This window comes from Manihot esculenta, chromosome 11 (assembly GCF_001659605.2).
Source record: "Manihot esculenta cultivar AM560-2 chromosome 11, M.esculenta_v8, whole genome shotgun sequence".
NCBI lineage: Eukaryota > Viridiplantae > Streptophyta > Magnoliopsida > Malpighiales > Euphorbiaceae > Manihot > Manihot esculenta.
The window spans coordinates 8,442,220-8,469,492 of NC_035171.2; the positions used below are offsets into that span (position 1 = coordinate 8,442,220).

The following is a 27,273-nucleotide window of genomic DNA, read 5'->3' on the forward strand; positions in this document are numbered from 1 at the left end:
TGTAAACTATTATATATATTAATAGTTATTCACCGGACCATAATTTTGAAAACATCACATATTAAGAAAATAAGTTTATAAAGTCTTAATAAAATTCTAAGTTCACTACTATTAATTTTTTTTAGCGTTCTTAACTTTTTATATTTTTTTAAATAATATTTTATCTGAAATTATATTAATTTAACCCATTTTACTTCCAATATTAAAAATAAAAATAAATTTACATAATTTTTTCAATTCTCAAAGTGTCGGTAACTACATCCATCACTTCATCACTCTAACCATATGTAAATCATAATAATAAATAATAATATAAACTTTTCCACTTTAAGTATATATAAATAATAATAATAAACTTTTAATAGAATCGATTGTTTTATTTTATGAAAAGAAATTATTATTTAAACTTATTAGTTGATTTTTTAATTTTAAAAAATTATATTAAAACGTTTGAAAAATGCATTAAAACGTCTTTCACATTTTAAAAAGTCTACAAATTAGTTTTTTCGTTAATTTTAACCATTAAATATTATAAAAAAAAATCTAAAATGCCCTTGATATGAAAAACTAATTAGTATATTTTTAAAAAATTTAAAAGATCAACTAATAAATTTTTTAAAATTATAAGAACTATTTAATTAAATATTTAACAGATAAAATTAATGGAAAAATCAATTAACAGTCTTATTAAAATGTCATAAATATTTTAATATATTTTTTAAATTAAAAAATTAATTAGTGAGTCTTTAGAAACTGAATTGTAATTTTTTCATTTATTAACGATACCCTATTATTACAATGGAAATTAGATCGTGACTTGGGCAAAGATCCCTTAAATGGATTTTGAACGTCCTTTATCATGTTTTTCCTCTCTTATTTTGGAAAAAAATCCCTTCATTGAATAAACTACTTTTTTTATAAATATATTTAAATTTTTTTATTGATTTCAAAAAAAATTAATTTTAAAAATAAAAATTAATTAAATGTTACTTTTATTTTTTCTATTTTATATATTCTAATTTTAAAAGTGCGAATAAATAAAAATATAAGAAGTTCACGAGTTTTACAACTAATTAATAAGAAAAAAAAAGTTTTATACTCATATATATTATGAAACATAGTTAACCTCATTTAAATTAAAATTTGCATACAGAGATGGTATGAATTTTCTCATATGGAATTGAATGGGCAATTAAATTAAAATGATTATGAATTTTGGCAATTAGGATTTTTTTTTTTTTTGGAAATTTTGATGATATTACCAATTTGATTGGAAAGTTTGATAGATTACAACAAATCACTTGCCTACTATGTCATCAAATCAATAAAATTACATCAAGAGACATATTTTATTCTAATAACTCCTAAAGTATTTTTTTAAGGGTTTTTAGTATGCCTAGAATTATTCATACATGAGTAACTTTTGTACTATATATGATGTGGCTATTTTTTATATATTTTTTTAAAAAAAATTATATATGATCGGCTTATTTTTTGAATCGGAGATTGAGGTGCAGGGACTATTTTTTTAAAAAAATTAATAATATATATTTAACCGCTAAATTAAATCAGTATTAATATTAATGATCCGTTAAAATTATTGAACCCAGTACAAAAAACCTTAAATATCCCAGTCAATAAATTTAAAATTATTTAAAATTATTTCAATGATAAATAACAATAATAACATATATTAAATAGTTTAAAGCACTTTGAAATTAAAATAATAACATTAATTTTAATTCCTAGGCAAACTTGAACTCATCTTAATTTTGGTAACTTTATATATATTTTTATTGTGTCGGATTTGAGACTTGAAAATCAAGAGAGATGTTTTTAACTTGAACAGATTAAGCATTCTAAACTACCTCAAACTAACTGATGTTTCGAATTTTTAAATTTGCATGTGTATGTGTTTCAATATGCTTTCTACAATAATAATAATATTTTAGATTTATTCATAAAGTAAATTATTATTTTTTAAAATGGAAATATTAAATTTTAATATGAAAATATTTTTAAATATATTTCATTAATATATTTATTACATTTGTTTTTTAAAAAAAGTAAATATCAATGCCAAACACTGATAGTAATTAAAGTTTGATCACAAAATGATAATTAGAAAATTTTAAATGCATGCTGAATCATATTTGATATTAATTTAAGAAATTAATGAATTATTGAGATGAGTATCTGAAAAAGAAATTTTGATAATATTATCAATTTAATTGGAAAGTTTAAGAAAATACAATAAATCACTTATCTATTATAATAAGTTTACAGTTTTACAACTACTAATTAATAAGAAAAAAGAAAATAATGGTGAGATGAGAAATTTAGAAAATGCTTCAATCTCACTAATAATTAGTATTTTTTTTATACTCATATATTTTACAGTTATTCCATATCTTATGGAACATAATTAACCTGTTCCATAATTAACCTCGTTTAGATTAAGATTTGGATGGAGAGATGGTCTGAATTTTCTCATATGGAATTGGGTGGTTCATTTAAATTGAAGTTGATTATGAAGTTTGGCCACTGAATGGTAATTTGGAAATTTTGAATAAATATGGGACCGCATTTGATGTCTCAAACTTGCTTTCTATACTAATAATATTTTAGATTCATTCATAAAGTAAATTATTATTTAATTATTTTTTAAAACGGAAATGTTAAATTTGAATATGAAAATATTTTTAAATATATTTCATTAATATATTTGTTGCATTTTCTTAGTGGCTTACCAAAATATCTCCTTCTAAACATCTTTAGTCGCTGCAATATATAAAAAAAAATTATTATAAAATATTTTCTTTAATTGATATTTTTCAAATATAAATTATTTTTCATAAGCAAATAAAATTTAAATCACTGAAATAAGTATTAAGAAAATAATATATGAAATAATTTATAATTATAATATTTGGAGAGATAAAGGTACGGAGAGACGAATGAAAATGATGGTGAGAGAGATTTTTTTTTATAATTATAATATGTCCTTTATAGTTATTTTATATATTCTAATTTTAAAAATACTAATAAATGAAAATATATTTTATAGTTATTCCATACGTTATGGAACATAATTAACCTCATTTAGATTAAGACTTCCATACAGAAATGGTCTGAATTTTCTCCATGGAATTGGATTGGCCACTTAAATTAAAGTGATTATGAAGTTTGGCCATTAAATGGTAGTTAGGATTTTTTTTTTTTTTGAAATTTTGATAATATTACCAAAAAGTAAATTATGTTTTAAATGGAAGTGTTAAATTTTAATATGAAAATATTTTTAATTATATTTCATTAATATATTGTTGCATTTTAAAACAAAAAAAGTAAATATTGATGCCAAACAAATAGTGGTACTAATTAAAGTTTGATTACATAATGGTAATTAAGAAATTTTGAATGCATACGAGATCATATTTGATATTGATTTAAGAAATAAATGAATTATTGGGATGGTTATATGAAAAAGAAATTTTGATGATTCCAGTCAATACGTTTAAATATAATAAATTTTTTGAAAATTTGATAATATTATCAATTTAATTAAAGTATCTGAACTATTATTTATTCTCATTGTAAATTATCACTCATGGAAACATGAAAGTTATTTTTTTTATCAATTGATTGTATTTCATATCTTTATTTTATTAGTAACAATTGACCTTATTAGTAAAAGAATTTAATTAAAATATAAATACATGCAAAAGTTGAGTTTTTTTGGATCAATCGACCTTATTCTATGATGAAGAAGAACAAAGAGTAGAGGTGATTCCGTTCGAGCAGAGGAAGGCCAAAGTAATCCAAAACAAAAAACCAAAGAAGACCAATCAATAAAAGCAACAAAAAAGACAACAAAGAGATGCACAGAAGCCTGGAAGCCTTGCTGAGGCTTACTTTCCCTTCGTCTCCCCATGCTCTTTCTTTTCACTTTGGCTTTACTTGATCCTCTTCTCCACTCGGTTATTTATTTCAAAAGAATATTTTATATTTTTAAAATTTAAGTCAATAAAAAAATAGTTAAAGAAAAATATTTTTATTATTAAAATAAAAATATATTATTTTTTATATTTTGAAAATTTTATTAAAATATTAATATATAAAATTATTAATATATTTTAATTTTTAAATCCAAATTAAATAATAAAAATAAATTATTTATTATAAAATATTTTATTTGATTGATATTTTTTAAATATAAATTATTTTCTATAAATAAATAAAATCTAAATTACTGAAATAAATATTAATACTAATATATGAAATGATTTATAATTATAATATTTGGAGAGAGATAAAGACATGAGAAATGGATGAAAATGATGGTGAAAGAGAGAGACGGAAAGAAAAAGAAGTATGTAGACTATTATATACGTTAATAGTTATTTTTTGGACCACAATTTTAAAAACATCACAATCCAAGAAAATTTTAAGTCCGCTGCTATCATTTTTCTTTCTTTAGCGTTCTTAACTTTTTGTATTTTTTCTTTTTTTGATGATCTTTCATCTGAAATTATGTTAATTTAATTTCTAGTTAGTTAGTTCTTCTATTAATTTTAACCGTCAAGTATTATTAAACAAATTTAAAATGCCCCTAATATAGAAAGACTAATTAGTATATTTTTTAAAAATCTAAAGGCTCAATTAATAAATTTTTTAAAATTATAAAGATTATTTAATAAAATATTTAACAGCTAAAATTAATAGAGAGACTAACTAATAAAATTTTTAAAATGTTAAAAATATTTTAATATATTTTTTAAAATTAAAAAATTAACTAATGAATTTTTTCGTACTATGAAGATCAAATAAAAACTTTTCTTTTTTACTAATAAAGCCCCTACTGTTGCATTGGAAATTAGATTGTGACTTGGGCACATCGAACCAAAGATCCCTTAAATGGATTTTTGACGTCCTTTATCATTTCTTTCCCGATAAACGTTTTTTTTTCTTAAGAAAATATATTGATTCGAAAAAATTTTAAAAAATATTATTGTAAAAATATTAAGTTTCCATTAATAAATTTAATTTTTTAAAAATGTTAATTGTCAATTTTAAAAATAAAACTAAGCATAGTAAAATTTTGAAAATAAAAGTTAATTAAAATTTCTATTTTATATGTTCTAATTTTAAAAGTACTAATAAACAAAAATATATATTACAATTATTCATTTAGATTAAGACTTGCATACAGAAATGGTCTGAATTTTCTCCTTTGGAATTGGATAGTAATTAAAGTGATTATAAAGTTTGGCTATTGAATGGTAATTAGGAATTTTCTTTGATGACAAGTCATTTTATGACAAAATCTAAATCATTCCAAATCCTAAATTCCAAAATGGAAGTGACTGTGGTCCATATATCACACCAAATTACACTCCTTTCCATCTCATTCTCTTCTATTTTCGTTTTCCAAGTCCATCTGCTATGATTTGTGATTTATGATTTTTTTTTTCTTTTACATTCTTAAATTTTTGTATTTTTTTATGACTTTTCATTCGAAATTATATTAATTTAATTTCTAAGTATTTTTTTTCTCTTAAAAGTTCCTTCATTAGATAAACTAATTTTTTCTCTTAAAAAAATATAGTTTTAGATTTTTTTATTGATTCCTTTCATTTTTTTTAAAAAAAAAATTATTGTAAAGAATCTGTAAAGAGATATTAAGTTTCACTAATAAATTTAATTTTTAAAAAATTAATTTTATTTTATTTTAAATTTTAAAAATAAAATTAAGCATAGAAAAATTTTGAAAATAAAAATTCATTAGATTTTACTTTTTTTTTTTCAATTTTATATATTCTAATTTTAAAAGTCCTAATTAATTAGAAAATAATAAGTTCACAAGTTTTACCAATAGTAATTAACAAGGAAAAAAGAAAATAATTGTGAGATGAGAAATTTATAAAATGCTTTAATCTCACTTATGTTTTACGAGTTAACAAGGTTTTTAAAATTATTTTTTTTTTTACATAATTAACTTCGTTTAGATTAAGATTTGGGTGGGCCACCTAAATTGAAGTTGATTATGAAGTTTGGCCACTGAATTGTAAATGGTAATTAGGAAATTTTGAATAAATATGGGACCGCATTTGATGTCTCAAACTTGCTTTCTATACTAATAATATTTTAGATTCATTTATAAAGTAAATTATTATTTAATTATTTTTTAAAATAGAAATGTGAAATTTTAATATGAAAATATTTTTAAATATATTCCATTAATATATTTGTTGTATTTTTTTAAAAAAGTAAATAAAATCATAATTAAAGTTTGGTCAATAATTAGAAAATTTTGAATGAATAATAGACCACGTTTGATACTGATTTATGAAATTAATAAATTATTGAGATAGTTATCTATACAATTACTTTCTTTTTTTTAGTGGCTTATCAAAATATCTCCTCTAAATATTAAAAATATTTTCTTTAATTGATATTTTTAAATATAAATTATTTTTTACAAACAAATAAAATTTAAATCACTGAAAATAAGAATTAATAACAATATATGAAATAATTTATAATTATAATATAGAGAGATAAAGGCATGGGGAGATAGATTTTGAAAGGAAATCGAAAGAAAAAGAATTATGTAAATTATTATATATATTAATAGTTATTCTCCGCACCACAATTTTAAAAATATTACAGTTCGAGAAATTAAGTTTGTTAAGACTTAATAACATTTTAAGTCCGCTGCTATTATTATTTTATTATTATTATTTTTTAAGCGTTCTTAACTTTTTATATATTTTTTTAATAATATTTCATCTAAAATTATATTAATTTAACCCATTTTACTTCTAATACTAGAACTAAAAATAAATTTACATAATTTTCTCAATTCTCAAAGTGTCAGTAATTGCATCCATCACTTCACCACTTTTAACCATATGAAAATAATAATAATATAAACTTTTCCACTTTTACTATACCTAAATAATAATAATAAACTTTTAATAGAATCCATTGTTTTAATTTATAAAAAAATTATTATTTAAACTTATTAGTTAATTTTTTAATTTTAAAAAATTATATTAAAAGGTTTGAAAAATGCATTAAAATGTTTTTGATATTTTAAAAAGCCTACTAATTAGTTCTTTCATTAATTTTATCTGTTAAGTATTATAAAGAAAATCTAAAATGTCCCTAATATGAAAAAAACTAATTAGTATATTTTTAAAAAATTTGAAAAATCAATTAAATTTTTTTTTAAATCATAAGAACTATTTAATAAAATATTTAACAGATAAAATTAACAGAAAGATTAATTAATAGATTTATTAAAATGTGATGAATATTTTAATATATTTTTTTAAATTAAAAAATTAATTAATGAGTCTTTCTATATTATAGAAACTGAATTGTAATTTTTTCATTTATTAACGACACCCTATTATTACATTGAACGTCCTTTATCATGTTTTTCCTCTCTTATTTGGAAAAAAAAAAGTTTTATACTCATATATATTTTACTTTTATTCCATATATTATAGAACATAATTATCCTCATTTAAATAATTAAAACTTGCATAGAGATGGTCTGAATTTTCTCATATGGAATTGGGTGGGCACTTAAATTAAAGTTATTATGAATTTTGGCCATTGAATGGTAATTAGGAAGTTTTTTTTTTTGGAAATTTTGATGATATTACCAATTTGATTGGAAAGTTTGATAGATTACAACAAATCACTTGCCTACTATCAATGTAATATAGTTGTCATCAAATCAATACAATTACATCAAGAGGCATATTTTATTCTAATAACTCATAAAATATTTTTTAAGCGTTTTTAGTACGCCTAGAATTATTTATGCATGAGAAAAATATCTTGTAACTTTTGTATTATATATGATGTGGCTATTTTTTATATTTTTTTCAAAAAAATTATACATGATCTGCTTATTTTTTGAATTGGAGATTGAAGTGTAGGGACTCAATCTTTTTTAAAAATTAATAATATATCTTTAGCCGCTAAATTAATAAGTAAAAAAAAAACTTAAATATTCCTGTCAATAGGTTTAGATAGAATAAAATAGTATAATCTACTAAAAATGAAAGAGAAATAAAGCTGGAGAATGAGATAAAGATGTGCAGTTATTACAGCCTAAAATTGTTTAAAATTATTTCAATGATAAATAATAATAATAATAATATATATTAAATAGTTTAAAGCACTTTGAAATTAAAATAATAACATTAATTTTAATTTCTAGCCAAACTTGAACTCATCTTAATTTTGGTAACTTTATATATATTTTTATTATGTCGGATTTGAGACTTGAAAATCAAGTGAGATGTTTTTAACTTGAACAGATTAAGCATTCTAAACTACCTCAAATTAACTGATGTTTCGAATTTTTAAACTTGCATGTGTATGTGTTTTAATATGCTTTTTACAATAATAAAAATATTTTAGATATATTCATAAAGTAAATTATTATTTATTTAGTTTTTAAAACGGAAATGTTAAATTTTAATATGAAATATTTTTAAATATATTTCATTAGTATTTTTGTTGTATTTTTTTTTTTTTAAAAAAAGTAAATATCAATGCCAAACAAACAGTGGTAGTAATTAAAGTTTCATCACACAATGGTAATTAGGAAATTTTGAATGCATACTGGACCATATATTTTATTTAACCAAGATTCATATGACTGTATATGAATCCAATCAAAAGTTACTTAACGATATTCAAAAGTAATTAAAGTTTCATCACACAAGAGTTACTTAACGATATTCAAAAGTTCAAAATTTGGTATAAATCCAATCAAACTAAAATCTAAAAATAATAATGAATCAAACCAACTAGACAACAAACAAACTAAACTAAAAAATAAATAGTCACGACTAAGTACTGATTTTGCTAAACTCCACCGCTACAGCACCGATGACTCCCATTGACATCCCGTTGTTGTCGATCAACACAGAAGCCAGCGCAACAATGAGCCAAGAAGGCAATTAATACCAAATTCAGGAAAAACAAAAGAAATATAATAAGAAAATAAAACAACTAACATGCAGTAAACTGGAGAAGGCCTTTGAAACAAAGTAAGAGCGTTGATCATCTAAACACTACTATAATTGGGAGGTGTTCAGCGCTAAACTAAATAGTGATACACAGGAACAAAGATCGCCGAACGTAACAGCGCGGTCTCGAGAGTCCAATGTTATTGAAATCAGACCCCTTTCAGAGTCATATAAAAACCCTCAAGCAAATCAAATTTATCGAACAAATCCTGATCAAAGAAGACTAGAACATGCAAAATAGAAGCCGTCCACAATCGACGAAGAAAATTAGAAATAGAGATTAAAAAAATAACTATAAATCTAACAAAACCACAAAATATAAAAAATCACCAATTACAAAGTAACTTGCAAACTGTATGTGATGTCGAAAATTCCACCGAACTCAATCCTGACAACTAATGATAATTTGCACAACGTCAAAAGAAAAAAGAAAAAAGAAATAAAAAGAAGTAGATGAATCAAGTCATTTGATGACAAAGTCTAAATCATTCCAAATCCTCAATTTCAAAGTGGAAGTGAATTGTGGTCCCACAATTCACACCAAATTGCACTCCTTTCCATTTCGTTCACTTCAACGTCCATTTGAAATTAGCTCAATTAAGTTTCATATGGAAATCGATTAATGATTTTTAACTCAATTTAAAATTGGAACTATCAAAGATGGCAATCCTAAACCTTTTTTCTCAAATTTTTATTGAAAATATTGAAATTAGCAATATAATCTCTACAATTTAATATGCTTCTAACTATTAATTAAAAAAAATAAAAATTATATAAATTTAAACTGAGAAATTATTAAAAATTGATCCACAGTTAGTTTAAAATATGAATTAATCATCAAAGAAAGTTAATCCCATAGATAAAAAAGGAAAAAAAAAAAGAATAGAAAGTAAGAACTTATTGATCAACTTTAAAATTTTGAATATGTTATTTTGCTTTAAAGGCTTCTTTGATTTATTTTTTAAAATTTATTTAATATTTTTTTAAAAAATTTGATAATTTTATTAATTACACATTAAAAAATTAAAATGACTTATTAATTAATTTATTCTAGACTTTAAAAGTTATTTACTGAACTCAATCCTGACTACTAATGATAATTTACATAAACGTCAAAATAAAAAAAGTCATTTGATAACAAAGTCTAAATCATTCCAAATCCTCAATTTCAACGAAGTGATTGTGGTCCCACAATTCACACCAAATTGCACTCCTTTCCATTTCGTTCTCTTCAAATCCATCTAGTACGGTTAAGTTTGAAATAAAACCATTAGCTCAATTAATGACTTTTAACTCAATTTAAGATTGGAACTATAAGATGACAAATCTAAACTTTTTCTCTCAAATTTTTATTGAAAATATTGAAAGTATGAATTTAAAAAAAAAAATTAAAGTTATATAAATTTAAACTAAATCAAAATTAAGCATGAACCATTAAAAATTGATCTACAGGTAGTTTAAAATATGAATTAATCATAAAAAAAAAAGTTAATTCCATAGATAAAAAAGAAAAAAAAAAAAAGAAAGTAAGAACTTATTGATCAACTTTAAAAATGAATATATTATTTTGCTTCAAAGGCTTATTTGATATATTTTTAAAAATTTATTTAATATTTTTTAAAAAAATTTGATAATTTTATTTATTACACATTAAAAAATTAAAATAGCTTATTAATTTATTTATTGATCTAGACTTTAAAAGTTACCTTTTGTTAAAAAAAAAAATCCAATATTTGTCTATTAGGGATGTGATGGGAGATCACTAATGGAGTTATGAATGAATATAAATAAGGGGAAGGAGTGGTGGATGGGAGCATCGCATTTCCAAATGGAGTTGGCTAACATAGCAAAGTGCTTATTGTTGGGTGTTGTGATTCTGTGGATTCAAATCCATGGAAACAAAGGTTGCTTTGAAGAAGAGAGATTGGCTCTCTTAGATTTCAAGGCATTTGTTGGATCAAATGGGTTTGACGCAGACCATCTTCTTCCTTCATGGATTGATGATCCAACCAGCAATTGTTGTGAATGGGAGCGTGTCATGTGCAACTCAACTACAGGTCACGTGACTGAGCTCTCGCTCAACAATACACGACAATATGATATAGAGAGTGATTCGTTTTATAACGAAAATTCTTGGTATGTAAACTTGTCAATGTTCCAGCAACTGAAAGAGCTCAAAACTCTTAATTTATCCTACAATCATTTCGATTGTTCCATTGATAACCAAGGTAATATACTATGCTCTTCTAATTTTATTTTTATTTTCACGTTTCTATTTATTTTTTAGATATAAAAATATTTAAATATAGTTTCCATGATATGAAAATGTCTAGGAATTAATGGTATGATATCAAAACTTTGATTATTATGGTTTATATATATATTAATTTCCAAACATATGCAGGTTGTGAAAGATTATCAAAACTGAAGAAGCTTGAAGTTTTGGATCTTACTTGGAATGGATTCAATAATAACATCTTACCATCATTGGGTGCTCTTATATCACTTAAGACTTTGATTCTTAGAGACAATAGAATGGAAGGTTCTTTACCTATACAAGGTATGTTTGATCTTTAAAAATCATTCAATCTTAAAATTCAATTAAACTCACTCAACCATGCTCTCTGTTTTCAAGTTTTATTTCACATTATTTTTAATTATATAAGCTATAGGTAAACTTTAAATTCCTATAGATGAATTGCCTTTACATTTATAAAATAAATATTTTTTTATAAAAAATTAACTGGAATTGTCAAATGATAGTTCTGCAAAATCAAATTCAAATGTTTTTTAGGCAACTTAGAATTATAGATTTGAAATTCAATGAATTGGCTTCTTGCAAGTGATTAATTAATTAATTGTGACATAAAATAACATACAAATTGTATGGTATACAGGTTTTCTAAAATTAAAGGAGTTGGATTTAAGTGTTAATAAATTCAACAATAGCATTTTATTATCATCTTAGATTTAAGTGTTAACAAATTCAATAATAGCATTTTATTATCATCTTAAAAATATTAAATTTTATTAAATACTAAAAAATATTTTGAAAAATTTTTTAAAAATAAAATAAAATTATATTAAATATGGCTATTAATAGTCAATTATATGTTATTATAATGAAAAAAAGGCAATAATTTTAGAACAACTAAAAGAAATATAAATAAAAATTATAAAATGAAAGGAATATATATTACATTTATATTAAAAAATATTGACATAATTAAAAAATACATATAATTAAAAATACTCTAAAATTTTTTAAATATATTTTCTATGTGTTATCATAAAAATAAAAGTAATTTTGGAATTGCATGACATATATATATATATATATATATATATATATATATATATATATATATATATATATATATATATATATATATATATATATATATATATATATATATATATATATATATATTCAGTGATTTTTTGTTAGATTAGAATTAAATAATAAAAAATAAATTATTATGTGAAAAATATTCTTTTAAAAAAAATATACATTATTTTCCAGAAGCTCTAATTTAATTTTTTTTTATTTATTTACGTAAAATAAATAATGCAAAGCGCGTTAATTTATTTATTTAAAATATAAAAATTTAAAATAAATTATACGATTTATCTCATGTTATATATGTCTTATTATATTAAGACATATTTAATAAATAATTTGTATATATAAATATTTTAATAGAATTATTCTTACAAATTGAATGTGTAATTTATATCAAAAAATAATAAAAATATTATATTTAGTATACTCTGGACTAATATATATTATATTTTTAAATTAATTAAAAATTTTAATTAAGAAGCCCTTTTATTAACAAAATAAAATTTGAGAGATAATTAAGATTACTTTTTATTTCAAGACATTTATTTTTTGGTAATTTAATTATGTAAAAGTGATTAATTAATTAATTAATTGTGTTATGAAATAACATACAAATTGTATGGCATACAGGCCTTCAAAGATTAGAGAAGTTGGACCTTAGTTGGAATAGTTTCAATAATAGCATCTTATCATCATTGGCTGCTCTTCCATCACTCAACACTTTGATTCTCAGAGTCAATGACATGGAAGGTTCATTTCCTAATCAAGGTATATTTGATTATTGGAATTGTTTTCTTAGTTCCTTTTGTTTAAAGTGAAACAAATTAGTTATTAAAATTCATCATAATATTACTATCTCATATTTTATTTTATTTTATTTTATTTATTAAAATTTTGAGAAATTTCAAAAACTATTAGCTCCTTTAGTTAAAGTAATATATAAATTAATTATTATAGTACTATTTAAATTATCTTATTTTCAGTAAATCTCTTAAAATATCTCTTAATATTTAATAAAATTTAATGTATTTAAAATGGATATAATTAAAAAATTAATAAAAAATTATATTTTTTAATATTTGTGTAAAAGCACATTAAAAAAAATTGAAACGGAGAGAATATATTTTTTTTCTTATTTATAATTTATATATTGAATATATGCGAATCAGTAAAACAAAATATATTTTAAATAGAAGTGTTAAAATTTTCATTATTTATTGTAAAAAAAATCTTCATCAAATTAATTAATACATTAGTTAATTTGATTTTTTATTTTTGACAAATTTTGATAAATTTTTTATGTTTATTTAATTATTAAGAAAACAAACAATAATCTATTTTATAATGTGAAGCACACTATTTTTATATATATAAATTATGAAAATGATGATAAATTATTTAATTCTCCTAAACTTACATATCTTATTACACTTAACAAATATTTAATAAATAAATTATAAATATGAATATTTATAACTCATATTGAAAAATAATAAAAACGTTATATTTATTATATTTTACACATAATATATATTATATTTTTAAATTAAATAAAAATTTTAATAAAAATATTATTTTATTGATAAAATAAAATTTGAGAGATAATTAAAATTATATTTTATCATTTAAATTACAGTTAATAATAAATTTAAATAAATATCACCGAAAATAATATAAGAAAATACTATATATATATATATATATATATATAATATTTATTAGTATTGAATATATAAATAAAAAAATATATATGTATGACAACCAAAACTATTAGATTAAATTGTAATTTTGATAAAAAATTTGATTTTTTTTTATTACCCTTATTTAAATGTGGAATATTTTACAGGTTTTGAAAGATTGGAGATGTTAGATATTAGTTGGAATAGATTCAATAAAAGCATATTATCATCATTGGGAGCTCTTACATCACTCAACACTTTAATTCTTAGTCACATGTATTATACTATGAATGGTTCATTTCCTATCCAAGGTATGTTTGATTAATCTTGGATTTGTTTTCCTTACATTCATTATATTACAACATTCTATTTCATTCTATCACAATATTCTGCAGAATTAAAGAATTTGAAGAATTTAACATTCTTGGATATAAGTGATAACAATATCAATGGCACCCTATCATTTAAAGGTAAACTTTAAATCCCTTATCTTTGTATTTATAAATTGATTTCTTTTAAAAAAAATAAATGAATTTCTCAAATGTTTTTATATATGATTTTACAAAACTATGTATAAACTAAAACATTTCTCTTCGTTATTATATATATTATGTATATACATAAATTCATATTTTACATTAAAATAATATAATTAAAATCAAATTTTAAGATAAATAAAATATAAATCTTAATTTTATTAAAATATTTTTGAATAAAATAAGTGTTTAGCTAATAACTAAAGTTTATACTTAAAAAGAAAAGTATTTTTTTTATATATATAATTGAGAAATATAATTTCCAGTGATATTTTTTTTGAATATTGTTCATCATCACTATTAATCTATACGTTAAAATTTCAAATTAATATAAATATATAAAGAGACTAAATTAAAAATATTAAAATCGATGAATATTTATTTTTTATTATGTGAATTAAAAATACACATAATTAAAAACTACATAAAATTTTAAATATATTTTTAAAGTTTTTTCTTACTATCATTGGGTGCTTTTCTTATATAAGGTATGTTTGATCTTTAAAATCCAATTAAACTCACTCAACCATTCTCTCTGTTTTCAAGTTTTATTTCCTATTATTTTTTTAAAAATATTTTTTTTCTGCTCTCATTTAAGTGCTATTTTTAATTATATAAACTATGGGTAAACTTGAAATGAAATTGTCAAATGTTTTTGATAGTTTGCAAAATATATATATATAATTAAGTTATTTTCATATACTTTCTATTTTTTTATTTATTTTTTTCAGCTATTTATCCCGAATTTATGGATTGATATAAAAAAGTCCAACATTTACATTTTAATTCAATTTTTTTAATTTAATTAATCCGATATGGTATAATTTTAATTAATATGTAAATTTTTAAATTTGATAATTTATGTGATAATTTGATAATTTAAATGGCATGCCATGTAAATTATTATTATTAATTTTTAATTGGCCAATTGACTGAAAAAAGTCATTTGTATTAAAAATAATATATGTCAAAATAATATTATATATATGTATAATATTTATTATAATTGAATATATATAATTAAGAGATATAAGAATATATAAAGTAGATAATTATAATTTGCTATGTGAGTTTTAAAAATTTTAAATATATTTTCAATGTTTTATCAAGTAACCTTGGAATTGTATGATATAATAATGATTTTATTTTTTAAATTAAAATTAAATAATGAAAAATAAATTATTTTTTTGAAAACATTTTAAAAAATATAAATTATTTTCATAAACAAACGAAGTTTTATTTTAATAATTATTTATTTATTTTAAATTTTAATATTTTTTATTTATTTGCACAAAATAAATAATGCAAAATAGGCTAATTTTTTTATTTAAAGTATGAAAATTTAAGACACATCATTCAATTCATCTCATTTTATATATACCTTATTATATTAAGATATATTTAATAAATAAATTATATATATAAATATTTTAATAGAATTATTCTTATAAATTTAATGTGTAATTCATATAAAAAATTAATAAAAATATTATATTGATTATACTCTAGGCATAATTTTTACAATTTAATTATGTGAAAGTGATTAATTAATTAATTGTGACGTAAAATAACATACAAATGATATACAGGTTTTCAAAGATTAGAGGAGTTGGATTTAAGTAGTAACAGTTTCAATAATAGCATCTTATCATCATTGGCTGCTCTTCCATCACTCAACACTTTGATTCTCAGTTTCAATGACATGGAAGGTTCATTTCCTAATCAAGGTATATTTGATTATTGAAATTATTTTCTTCACACTTAAGTTTAATATATGACCTAATTAATGACTATTATTAGTTCCTTTTGTTTAAAATGAAACAAATTAATTATTAAAATTCATCATAATATTACTAACTCATATTTTATTTTATTTTATTTTATTTATTAAAATCATGAGAAATTTCAAAAACTATTAGCTCCTTTAGTTTAAAGTAAAACAAATTAGCCATTAAAGTTTGATTTTATTAATAAATGATAATTTCATCTTATTCTCAATTTTTTAAAATTATTCTTAAAATTTTATTTAATAAAATAAAACCGCTTTTATATTTAAATAAATGAAGTTTTTTACATATATTAAGAAAAATAAATTTTTATATTAACTTTTCAAATTATATTCATTTTAAAAATATTAAATATTAAATTTTATTTTGAAATTTTTTTAAAAATAATATAAAATTAAATACAACTATAATAGTGAATTTATATGTTATTATAGTAAAAAAATAAATAATAATTTTAAATAATTAAAAAAATAAATAAAAATTATAAAACGAATAGAGTATATATTATATTTATATTTAAAATATATACATATAATATGTCTAAATATAATTTTAATTACTATTCTAATTTTTAAGAATTTTTTTTTAAAATGTTTATGTTGTATATTATAAATACTCCATTCTTCTTATAATTTTTATAAATTAATTATTATAATTTTATTTAATTTTATCTTATTTTCAATAAATCTCTCAAAATCTCTCTTAATATTTAATAAGATTTAATGTATTTAAAATGGATATAATTAAAAAGTTAATAAAAAAATTATATTTTTTTAATATGTGTGAAAAAATAAATTAAAAAAATTATAAAACAGAGTATATTTTTTTCTCATTTACAATTTACATACCTATTGAATATATGAGTCTGTAAAAATAAAATACATTTTAAATAGGAATGTTAAAATTTTCATTATTTATTGTAAAAATCTTCATCAAATTAATTAATACATTAGTTAATTTGAATTTTTTACTTGTTTGTACACTTTGATAAATTTTTTATTTTTATTTAATTTTTAAGAAAATAAACAGTAATCTATTATTTATAATGCAGAGCACACTATTTTTTTATATAATTAAAATTATTTTTTATCACTTAAATTACAATTAATAATAAATTTAAATAAAATATCATCACATTAACTTTAATCGTAATTTTATAAAATATTTTTTAATCGAAGAAATTCTAATAAAATTAAATATCACCGAAAATAATATAAGAAGTTACTATATATAATATTTATTAGGATTGAATTGAATATATAAATAAGATATATATATATATATATATATATATATATATATATATATATATATATATATATATATATATATATATATGACAATTAAAACTATTAGATTAAATTGTAATTTTAATAAAAAATTTGATCTTTTAAATGCTGAATATTTTACAGGTTTTGAAAGATTGGAGAAGTTAGACATTAGTTGGAATAGATTCAATAAAAGCATATTATCATCATTGGGAGCTCTTACATCACTCAACACTTTAATTATTAGTAGCATGTATGATACAATGAATGGTTCATTCCCTATCCAAGGTATGTTTGATTAATTTTGGATTTGTTTGATTAATCTTGAATAGTTCATTCCCTATTATCATTGGGAGCTCTTACATCATTGAGAGCTATTTCTGCAGAATTGAAGAACTTGAAGAATTTAACATTCTTGGATATAAGTAATAACCATTTCAACGGCACTATATCATTTAAAGGTAAAATTTAAATCTCTTATCTTTGTATTTATAAATTGATTTTTTAAAAAAAAATAAATTTCTCAAATATTTTTATGTATGATTTTATAAAACTATGTATAAACTAAAACATTTCTCTTTGTGCTGCAGAATTAAAGAACTTGAAGAATTTAACATTCTTGGATATAAGTTACAACAATTTCAATGGCACCCTATCATTTAAAGGTAAACTTTAAATCCCTTATCTTTGTATTTATAAATTGATTTCTTTTTATTTAATAAAAATTGATTTCTTTTTAAAAAAATAAATAAATTTCTCAAATGTTTTTATATATGATTTTACAAAACTATGTATAAACTAAAACATTTCACTTCATTATCATATATATTATTTATATACATAAATTCATATTTTGTATTAAAATAATATAATTGAAATCAAATTTTAAGATAAATAAAATGTAAATCATAATTTTATTAAAATATTTTTAAATGAAATAAGCATTTAGCTACAAAATAATTAAAGTTTATGCTAAAAAAAATATTTTTTTTATATAATTGAAAATTATAATCTTCAATGACATTTTTTTTTAACATCGTTCATCATCGCTATTAAGATATTTCCAATTCATATAAATATATAACGTAGATTAAATTAAAAATATTAAAATCCATGAATATTTATTATTCGTTATGTGAATTAAAAAAATATACATAATTAAAAATTACATAAAATTTTAAATATATTTTCAAAGTTCTTTCTTAATTTAAAATAATAGTATTTCTTTGACTCTTGGATTTATTGCTTTACATAGTTAATTAAACCCACTGAACCTTAGCCCTTTATATATATAAAAATATAAAAAAATACTTTTTGCTATTTTTTTGGATTTAAATATAAGTGAATTTATATAAAATTTTATATATTTATATTATAAATTCATGTGAAATTAAATTTATACTTTTTGCTATTTGTTTAAAATTAAGTATCGTTTTAAAGTAATGTGTAATTTGAACTTTTAGCTATTAGAATACCAAAAATTCCAAACTTTTTAATTTATTTTTTTAATTAGGATTAAAGTAAAGGATTTTTCATAAAATTTAAATATAAATATTCATAATTTTTTTAATAATATTTTTATTATTGCTTTATTCATTTATTAACGGTGTAAGGTATCATATTTATTTTAATATTAAATTTATTTGTCAACGTATGGTTTAATATCCAATTTTTTTTAATAGAGATTTAATGATGTTGGTTTTTTTTTTTATTGTTTTACCTATTTCTTAAAATTTAAGTTCTTAAATAGCAATTATAAAAAGTTTAAAAATCTAAAAATAATACTTTAAGTTTATCAAATTTAAATAACTTTTCACAATTTTTTAATGTTCAAAATGTTATATAATTTATACGAGCAATGAATTAAATCAGGCTAGTGCTGCAATAAAAATTAATATTGCAATTTAAAATTTAAAATTTAAACAAAATCTTGTTATTAATGTTTAATAACGTAGGTTAATAACATAAACCTTTTCTCATTTGGATTAATTTTAATTTATATTACATAAAACGTTACCATTTATTTTTAATTTATTACAAAAATCAATAAAAATCAATATGTATATCAATGATTTTATTTAAAACCATTAATTTTATTATTGTAAATTAGTTGATCTAATTTCTTTGGTTATACAGAGTTTTCGACTTTCAAAAGGTTAGAGACTTTGAATTTAAAGGGCAACGCTTTCACGGGAAGTATTCCGAAAGGTATGTGGGCTCCACCTTCTCTGAAAGCATTATATTTATATAGTAACAAACTCAGCGACACTTTACTAAAGCAAAGTAACCAAATTCCAATTTTGTGATATCATTTGCAGAGAAAAGTTGTTAATGTTAATAATCCTTTTATTTGTTATAATATAGGTTTGTGTGGTTTAAAAGATCTTCAACATTTAGATCTCAGCTATAATGAATTTGGAGGCACTCTTCCTCAATGCCTTGGCAATTTGACATCTCTCACATTCCTAGATCTGTCTGGAAACCAACTAACAGGGTATCTTCCTTCATTTTGGCCACCTAAGCTCCAATCTCTTGATCTTAGCCATAATCATCTCGAGGGCATATTCTCTTTCAATTATTCTAGCCTTGAGGTGATTGGATTAAGTGGCAACAAAATTACATTTGAGAATGGTTGGATTCCATCATTTCAGTTAAAGACTCTTATAATGCAAGATTATGGTCTCGAAAGTATTCCTGAGTTTCTGTTTCACCAATTCAAATTGGAATTACTTGACCTTTCTCACAACAATTTAAAAGGAAGATTTCCTTATTGGTTACTTCAAAACAATGGAGGACTTGAGATCCTAAATCTCATGAATAATTCTTTCAATGGCCAGCTTGAAATTGGGGCAAAGATGCTTCCGAGCATGACATATCTTAATTTAGCCAGAAATCATTTTGAAGGTGACCTCTTTTCTGCTGGCGATGCCTGTAAATTAGTCGCTTTAGATTTGTCTCATAACAACTTTTCAGGGGAAGTTCCAGAGAGACTGCTTTCAAATTGCATTTTCTTGAGCTATTTGAGGTTATCTCATAATAATTTTCATGGTCAGATAGCATTGTTTAACTTGACTCGAATTGCTGATTTGCAATTGAATGACAACCAATTCGAAGGAACCCTATCAAGTTTAGTCACCAATTTTAGTCATCAAAGCTATGGCCCTTTGGTGTTACATTTGAGCAATAATCGATTGCACGGTGAGATTCCACACTGGATAGGTAACATCACAGGATTGAAATATCTCAACTTGCGCAATAATCTTTTTCAAGGTCAGATTTCATGCCAACATCTTTCAACGGGAATAGAGTATCTAGACCTTTCTTATAATTCTTTTTCTGGGTTGCTACCTTCTTGCTTCAATGGAAATTCTTTGCGACAAATAAATTTGCAAGGTAATAGATTCAGTGGTTCAATACCTAAAGCTTTGCTTAATATCTCAACACTGAACTCATTAGATTTAAGCGACAACGAGTTGTCGGGCACCATTCTTAATAAATCTGGTGAGAATTTAAGTAGTTTACGAGTTCTTTTATTACGAGGAAATTATTTCAGTGGCTTCATTTCAAATTGGTTGTGTCAGCTGAATAATGTCAGCTTATTGGATCTCTCTAGGAACTCCTTTTCTGGGTCTATACCCCATTGCTTATATAATCTCTCATTTGGAAGGGAAGGAGAAGGACATCTCTATGATCTTCCATTCAGCGACACACTTTTTGGATGGGGGATAGAATATGGGGGCAGAAGCGAAACTTACTTTGATAACATAGTTTCTTTTGATGCCGAGGTTGATGAAGAAAGTGAGTTTGTTACAAAATATAGAGTCCACACATATAAGAATAAGGCCCTTAATTTAATGTCTGGATTAGATTTGTCCGATAATAATCTTACGGGTGAAATTCCAGATGAATTTGGAGTGCTATTTCAAATTCATGCATTAAATTTATCACACAATCAATTGACAGGATCTATCCCGAGATCTTTTTCAAATTTATCCCAAATAGAAAGTTTGGATCTCTCTTACAACATTTTAAGCGGACAAATTCCAGTAGAATTGATCGATCTAAACTTTCTGGAGGTATTTAGCGTGGCCCACAACAATTTATCAGGCAGAATTCCGGACATGAAAGAACAGTTCAGTACATTTGAGAGTAAAAGTTATGAAGGAAACCCATTTCTTTGCGGAACTCAAGTGAGAAGAAAATGCCATGATGATAATGATGAACCATCTCCATCACAAATGGAGTCACCAAAGTCACCACAAGAAGCACATGGGAATTGGTACAAAATTGATCGCGAGATTTTTCTTGCAAGTTTTTCAGTAACTTTTATAATATTTTTTTTGTCTGTCATCACCATTCTATATGTCAATTCTTATTGGCAAGAAAGATTGATCTATCGTACTAGACAATATTTATTTTCATATTATTACTTTCTGTATGATAATTTAGTAAAGTGATTTGTCTTCGTATCATTAATTAATGTAATCAGCTCCTAGATCATCTGGAGCTAATAGTGCTTAGACTAGTAATGTGAATTTACAATTGTTGTGTTTATAACAATTTTGAGTATTAATCACCAAATTAATTTTAAATCGAATATGCAAATTGCTTGATTGTGATTTTATTTATATTAGAATCTTTAATTATGAATAGTCTAATTAAAAGAATAATGAACAAGCTAGGGCATCTAGACTTGAGCTAGAACTTGCTTATTACTCTCTCACTCAATTTCATAGACCTTTCTTACAACTATTTGACAGGATTAATATAAACTTGCCTAAAACGACAAAATACATAGGGTTTGTACCAAAATCTATACTCAACTCTTCAATACTAACAACATTGGACATCAGAGTTCCTTTGTACTATTGAAAAGTAAAAATTGAGGATTCACTAGGTTAGTGTGCTCCCTCAGTAAAACTCTTCAATGAGTAAATGCTTGACAGGTTTTAGTATGTGAGTAATTATTTCCTAAGGTTAGGTCAATGAAATAGTTTCTCTATTCACTTTCTTACTAAACTAAACAAATTGTTGTCTTTCATAATTAAGAAATTAAAATATCCTTTGTGCAGCTTCTGAATCAAGGATTTAGAACAGAAAATCTCCCATGATCAGAAAGCCAAAAAGGCAGAGAGCTGGCTGAAAAAAATCTTCGGTGGCCAAGCATTAAACAGAACAGAAAGTTTCAATCTAATTTAGTAAATAATGCATCAGTTTGGAGAAGTGCAGAATATCAGCAGGTAAAACAACTGGCTAATCAAATTTATTATTTCAGAATCCACATCAATATTAACATAGGAATTAACAATTTATCTATTAAGGATTTATCTTAGTCATTTAAATGGAAAGATAAGGGGAAAGAAAAGGGGCATACAGCAGCACCACCATGAAGTTTTTCATATTGAAAGATCAGCCAAGCTAAAAGTCCTTTCCACGGCTTTGAACCAAGAATCCGCCCTCTTCTTCCTTAGCTCTTCATCTATTAAGGGGCGGAAAATGGTATCCGTCTTAGCCTTTTCTCCAGAAGCAAATATCTCCTCCTCTTTCCAAATCCCCACAGCCAAACCAGCAGCATAGGCCGCTCCAAGAGCTGTTGTCTCTATATCAGCAGGTCTCACAACTGGAGATCCCAACAAGTCCGCCTACAAACCATTATGAATGCAAACAACTAAGACTGCGCTCCAGAAAAAAGGCAAGAAATTTAGATAAATATAATACATAATTATTGTGAAATCTTTTCATAAAGAAAATTTTATTAAAAATCCAGGAAAAACTTATAGCATGTCACAGACCACTAAGACCCAAACTTAGAACAAACTTAGCCCCAACATGCTAAGTGAAAAAATCTGGAAAACCTCAATGCAATAAACAAACAACGCTAACAAATTAAACCAGCAGCACTAGTTACTTCAGGAAACCAATACACATCACAAAGATGCAACAAAACCTCCTAAAAACCAGCTATAAAAAAGATACCAAAGATTACTCAAAATAATGAAAACAAACCAAAACCAAAACAACAAAACCCAGGCTCATAAAGAGCAGCAAGGAACCAAGTGAAGCCTCCACAAAACAGCAGCCGAGAAGCTACGAAGCAGATACAGAAAAGCAGAGAAAAACAGACCATCAACATGGAGCTGAAATGCAATTCAACTTAGTAGAAACCAACCAAACCATGTTATCATTCTTTAAAAGAACTCCTTTTCTAGGCATAGCCACAAGTTATTCACATTACTGATATTATAGTTTAAAAAAATTATTAAAGAATGCACAAAAGTCAAACCTGCAATTGCATCAGAAGGTTGTTAACAGTTGCACCACCATCCACTCTAAGCAAAAACTCCCCCTTTGCATTCCTGTTTTCACCCTTTTCCCCTGCATCTTTGTGCATTGAGTCCAATACATCTTTAACTTGAAAACACATGCTTTCAAGTACTGCACGAGCAATATGAGACTTATTTGTAAATCTTGTGATCCCAATGCAAACCCCACGAGCATCATCACGCCACCATGGAGCAAACAGTCCATTAAAAGCGGGCACAAAATATACCCCACCAGTTGAGTCAACCTGCTTTGCAAGTTCCTCAATCTCACTTGCACTACTAATTATTCCAAGACTATCTCTAAGCCATTGAACTGCAGCTCCAGCAATAGCAATTGAACCCTCTAAAGCATAATTAGTGGGTGCTTTTGGGCCAAGCTTAAAAGCCAAAGTGGTTAGAAGCCCATGCTTTGAGTGAATTACATTTTCACCAGTGTTGAGGAGTATGAAAGCACCAGTTCCATAAGTGCTTTTGGCCTCACCCTTTCTACATGCTTGTCCTAACATTGCAGCGTGTTGGTCACCTAGACATCCTGAAATTGGAACACCAGCAACTGGCCATCCCTTACCAACATTTCCAATAATCTCAGAATTGCTTACAATTTTGGGCAGAATTTCAGCAGGAATTCCTAGGGTCTGCAATGTGGGTTTATCCCAATCAAGAGTTTTGATATTCATGAGCATGGTTCGAGATGCATTAGAGACATCAGTCACATGCAAGCCGCCCTTTACTCCACCAGTTAAATTCCAGATTAGCCAAGAATCTACGGTTCCAAATAGAGCATCTCCTTTTTTGATAGCCTGTTTAACAACATCCACATTTTCCATCAACCACAATATCTTTAATGCACTGAAGTATGTACTTATTGGCAGACCACAAGTTTGAACGAAATGAGTTCTTCCTCCAGATAATTCTTTCTCCAATTTCCTTGGATGGAAAGGAAAAAAAAAATCAGAATGCATATTTCTCCAACCATATTAATCAAATGCTTACAAGAATAGTGAAATTAAAACATGGTCAATAAATAGTTGAAGGAATTTCGGTAACAAAATATCAGCAATCAGTTCCAGATATCAAGCAAAGCTATTCTAAACTATATGTTCAAAAAAAAGAAGGCAAAATCGGGCAAATTGAGCATCAATGATAATGAAAACCATGAACACCCAATGCAATAGTATAAATAGAAATAACGAAATTGCATCTAGAATACAAAGAACAACAAGAAGTAGAATTTGACCAAAACTAAAAACGACAGTATCCCGTACCATTTATTCTTCAAACTTTAATTAAGAATAAATAAAAAGGAAAAGAAAGGGTACCTGCAAATGGCACTGGTTCGAGCATCCATCCAAACAATGGCATTATAAAGAGGAACACCAGTAGATTTGCTCCAAATTATAGCAGTCTCTCTCTGATTAGTGAGCCCAATTGCTTTCAATGCACCGTCAACATTATGGCCACCAGCTGTGGCCTTGTCCACTGCCTTGGCCATACACATCCGTACACTCTCCAGTATCTCCATTGCATCATGCTCCACCCATCTACCACCATCAATCAGACAATCAATTTGATACAACACAGCTTCGATATATAGAATAAAGGCAAATTTAGGGTCTCACATGCAGGAAGTGAGTAAGTTTTAGAAGGTTTTCCTCCTTGCTGATAACAGTCACAAGACGAGTTTGTTATAATGGCTACTAAAGCTTGTAATTAGTTGAGAATTTTATGCTAATCTCGAATGAAAAGTTGAGACTCTGGAATTTCTTCCTCCTTCCATTTATGTTTGCCCCAAAACTGAACTCCTATTTTGCACGCAGACACACACAAATACATACATACATGAACAGGGAAAGAAAGAAAGAGAAAGTACCCGGCTTGAGGGTAAAACTGGGTGAACTCGACCTGGTGAGATCCGATAGAGCTAGCATTGTGATCGTAAATTATGAATCTGGTGCTGGTGGTTCCTTGATCGATTGACCCAATGAATGCTACATCTTTCTTTGACATTTTTGACGTGATAATGGATTTGATGCTTGCAAAGAGAGAGAATTGGGAGTTTAAGAGAGCAGAGTATCCAAGAAAGACAAATACGAGTTTCTCCAAGCGATGATGATGATGAAGAAGAAGGAGAAAGCTGCGAAGAAAACGAGGGCAATATTATAGAGATATTGTTCTTGGGAATGTAGACTGGGTTTTCCTTATCCAATTGTTTAGGATTCTCAAACCTAACTAAAACTCTCCCCTTTTTCTTTCTTTTTTTTTTCTCTTAAAAATATATAATAATAATTTTAAAAAATAATAAATTATAAAACAAGATTTCAATTTTTTTATAAAACAATTTTAACTTTAAAAAATAAACATTAAAAAAATCAATTAAAACAAATTTTTACAAAATCTTTTATTACAAACATAGTGTAAAATTATCTTAATATCTTTTATTACAAACATAGTGTAAAATTATCTTAATTTTATTTCCATAGAGATTTTTTGCAAGATGAGGAAAAGTCAATCTCAATCCATTCAAATAAAAAATCGAATAAATATTTAACAATTTTTTTATTTTTCATATATATAACAGTTTTTATTTTTTCTTAATTTATTGATCTATGAATTAAACCCATTAATCATATATCAATATTTATAAATTTATCGTTATTAATTAAAATGAAAATTTTACAAATTTAGATGCGATCATTAGAATAAATTCTTACAAGTAAGTTTGGATGCCTAGAAAATGGAAGCCAGAAAATTTGGAGAAGAAAGACGAATACAAGCAAGAAAGGGGCTCGGGCGAAAAAGGCAAGGGGCTCCTTTAATCAATGCGTCAGCGTCACAGCTCCGGATTTCTTGGTTTGCTATTAAAACTACTGATGCTGTGAAGGCTACACTTGTCGCCACGTGGGTTTTTGTGTTTGGTTTCTGGTTGTTGACTTTCACGGTAGGCTCGTGCTTCGTCACCAGCTCACCGCTTAACATTTGGGGAACTCGCTTTACTGCTATAAACATTTGTACTCGCCATGTAATTGTAGCGATTTTATAAGCTGCACGTGTAAGACAAATGAAGCGAGTGATGTAGGACGACAAGTCGCTTTGTTCGTGGTTTATAAAATATATATATATATATAAGTCAATTTGATTGACCCGTCATAGCATTGTTTGAAAGTGATCTAATTATTTAGATAGGCTCACTTAAATTTGTGAAAAATAATTTGTTTTATGTAATATATTTTTTAATAAAATAATTTATTTTTATTATTTAATTTTAACTTAAAAATAAAATATAT

At 23.9% G+C, this 27,273-nt stretch overlaps 3 protein-coding genes across 6 annotated transcripts in view; 2 read left to right on the forward strand and 1 right to left on the reverse strand.

Annotated features, from left to right (window-relative positions):
* Positions 1 to 11,550, forward strand: part of LOC110607891 (receptor-like protein 15) — a 96,725-nt gene extending 85,175 nt beyond the window's left edge. Inside the window, exon 7 of one of the 4 annotated variants that reach the window (XR_006352579.1) lies at positions 11,458 to 11,550. The gene's annotated coding sequence lies outside the window, so the exon portion shown is untranslated. The remainder of the gene's footprint in view (positions 1 to 11,457) is intronic. The other 3 variants (XR_006352576.1, XR_006352580.1, XR_006352581.1) reach the window with 3 other exon arrangements.
* A 1,448-nt stretch (positions 11,551 to 12,998) lies between these two features.
* Positions 12,999 to 22,247, forward strand: LOC122721289 (receptor-like protein 15; the record flags this gene model as incomplete). The annotated part of the gene is made up of 9 exons (XM_043961416.1): positions 12,999 to 13,164; positions 14,243 to 14,386; positions 14,471 to 14,545; positions 16,201 to 16,338; positions 17,811 to 17,954; positions 17,999 to 18,127; positions 18,257 to 18,331; positions 19,803 to 19,874; positions 19,974 to 22,247. Coding segments are annotated over 9 exons (3,093 nt in total), but the record flags the coding sequence as incomplete, so codon positions are not given.
* Positions 22,248 to 22,907: 660 nt separating this feature from the next.
* On the reverse strand, positions 22,908 to 26,225 carry LOC110626369 (glycerol kinase). Its single transcript, XM_021772209.2, has 4 exons — positions 25,860 to 26,225; positions 25,309 to 25,530; positions 23,950 to 24,916; positions 22,908 to 23,308 (listed from the first exon to the last, which is right to left on the reverse strand). Exons 1-4 carry the CDS (start codon positions 25,994 to 25,996, stop codon positions 23,063 to 23,065), a joined length of 1,572 nt encoding a protein of 523 aa, XP_021627901.2. The 5' UTR covers positions 25,997 to 26,225; the 3' UTR covers positions 22,908 to 23,062.
* Positions 26,226 to 27,273: the final 1,048 nt, after the last annotated feature.

What these genes read in the sequence shown, in the direction of transcription:
- LOC110626369 (XM_021772209.2), bottom strand. Translation starts at nt 25,996, where the DNA reads ATGTCAAAGAAAGATGTAGCATTCATTGGGTCAATCGATCAAGGAACC. An exon ending in CAGTTTTACCCTCAAGCCGG is followed by an intron (nt 25,531 to 25,859) that starts GTACTTTCTCTT and finishes TGATGGTGGTAG; the next exon opens with ATGGGTGGAGCATGATGCAA. An exon ending in ACCTTCTGATGCAATTGCAG is followed by an intron (nt 23,309 to 23,949) that starts GTTTGACTTTTG and finishes AATGGTTTGTAG; the next exon opens with GCGGACTTGTTGGGATCTCC.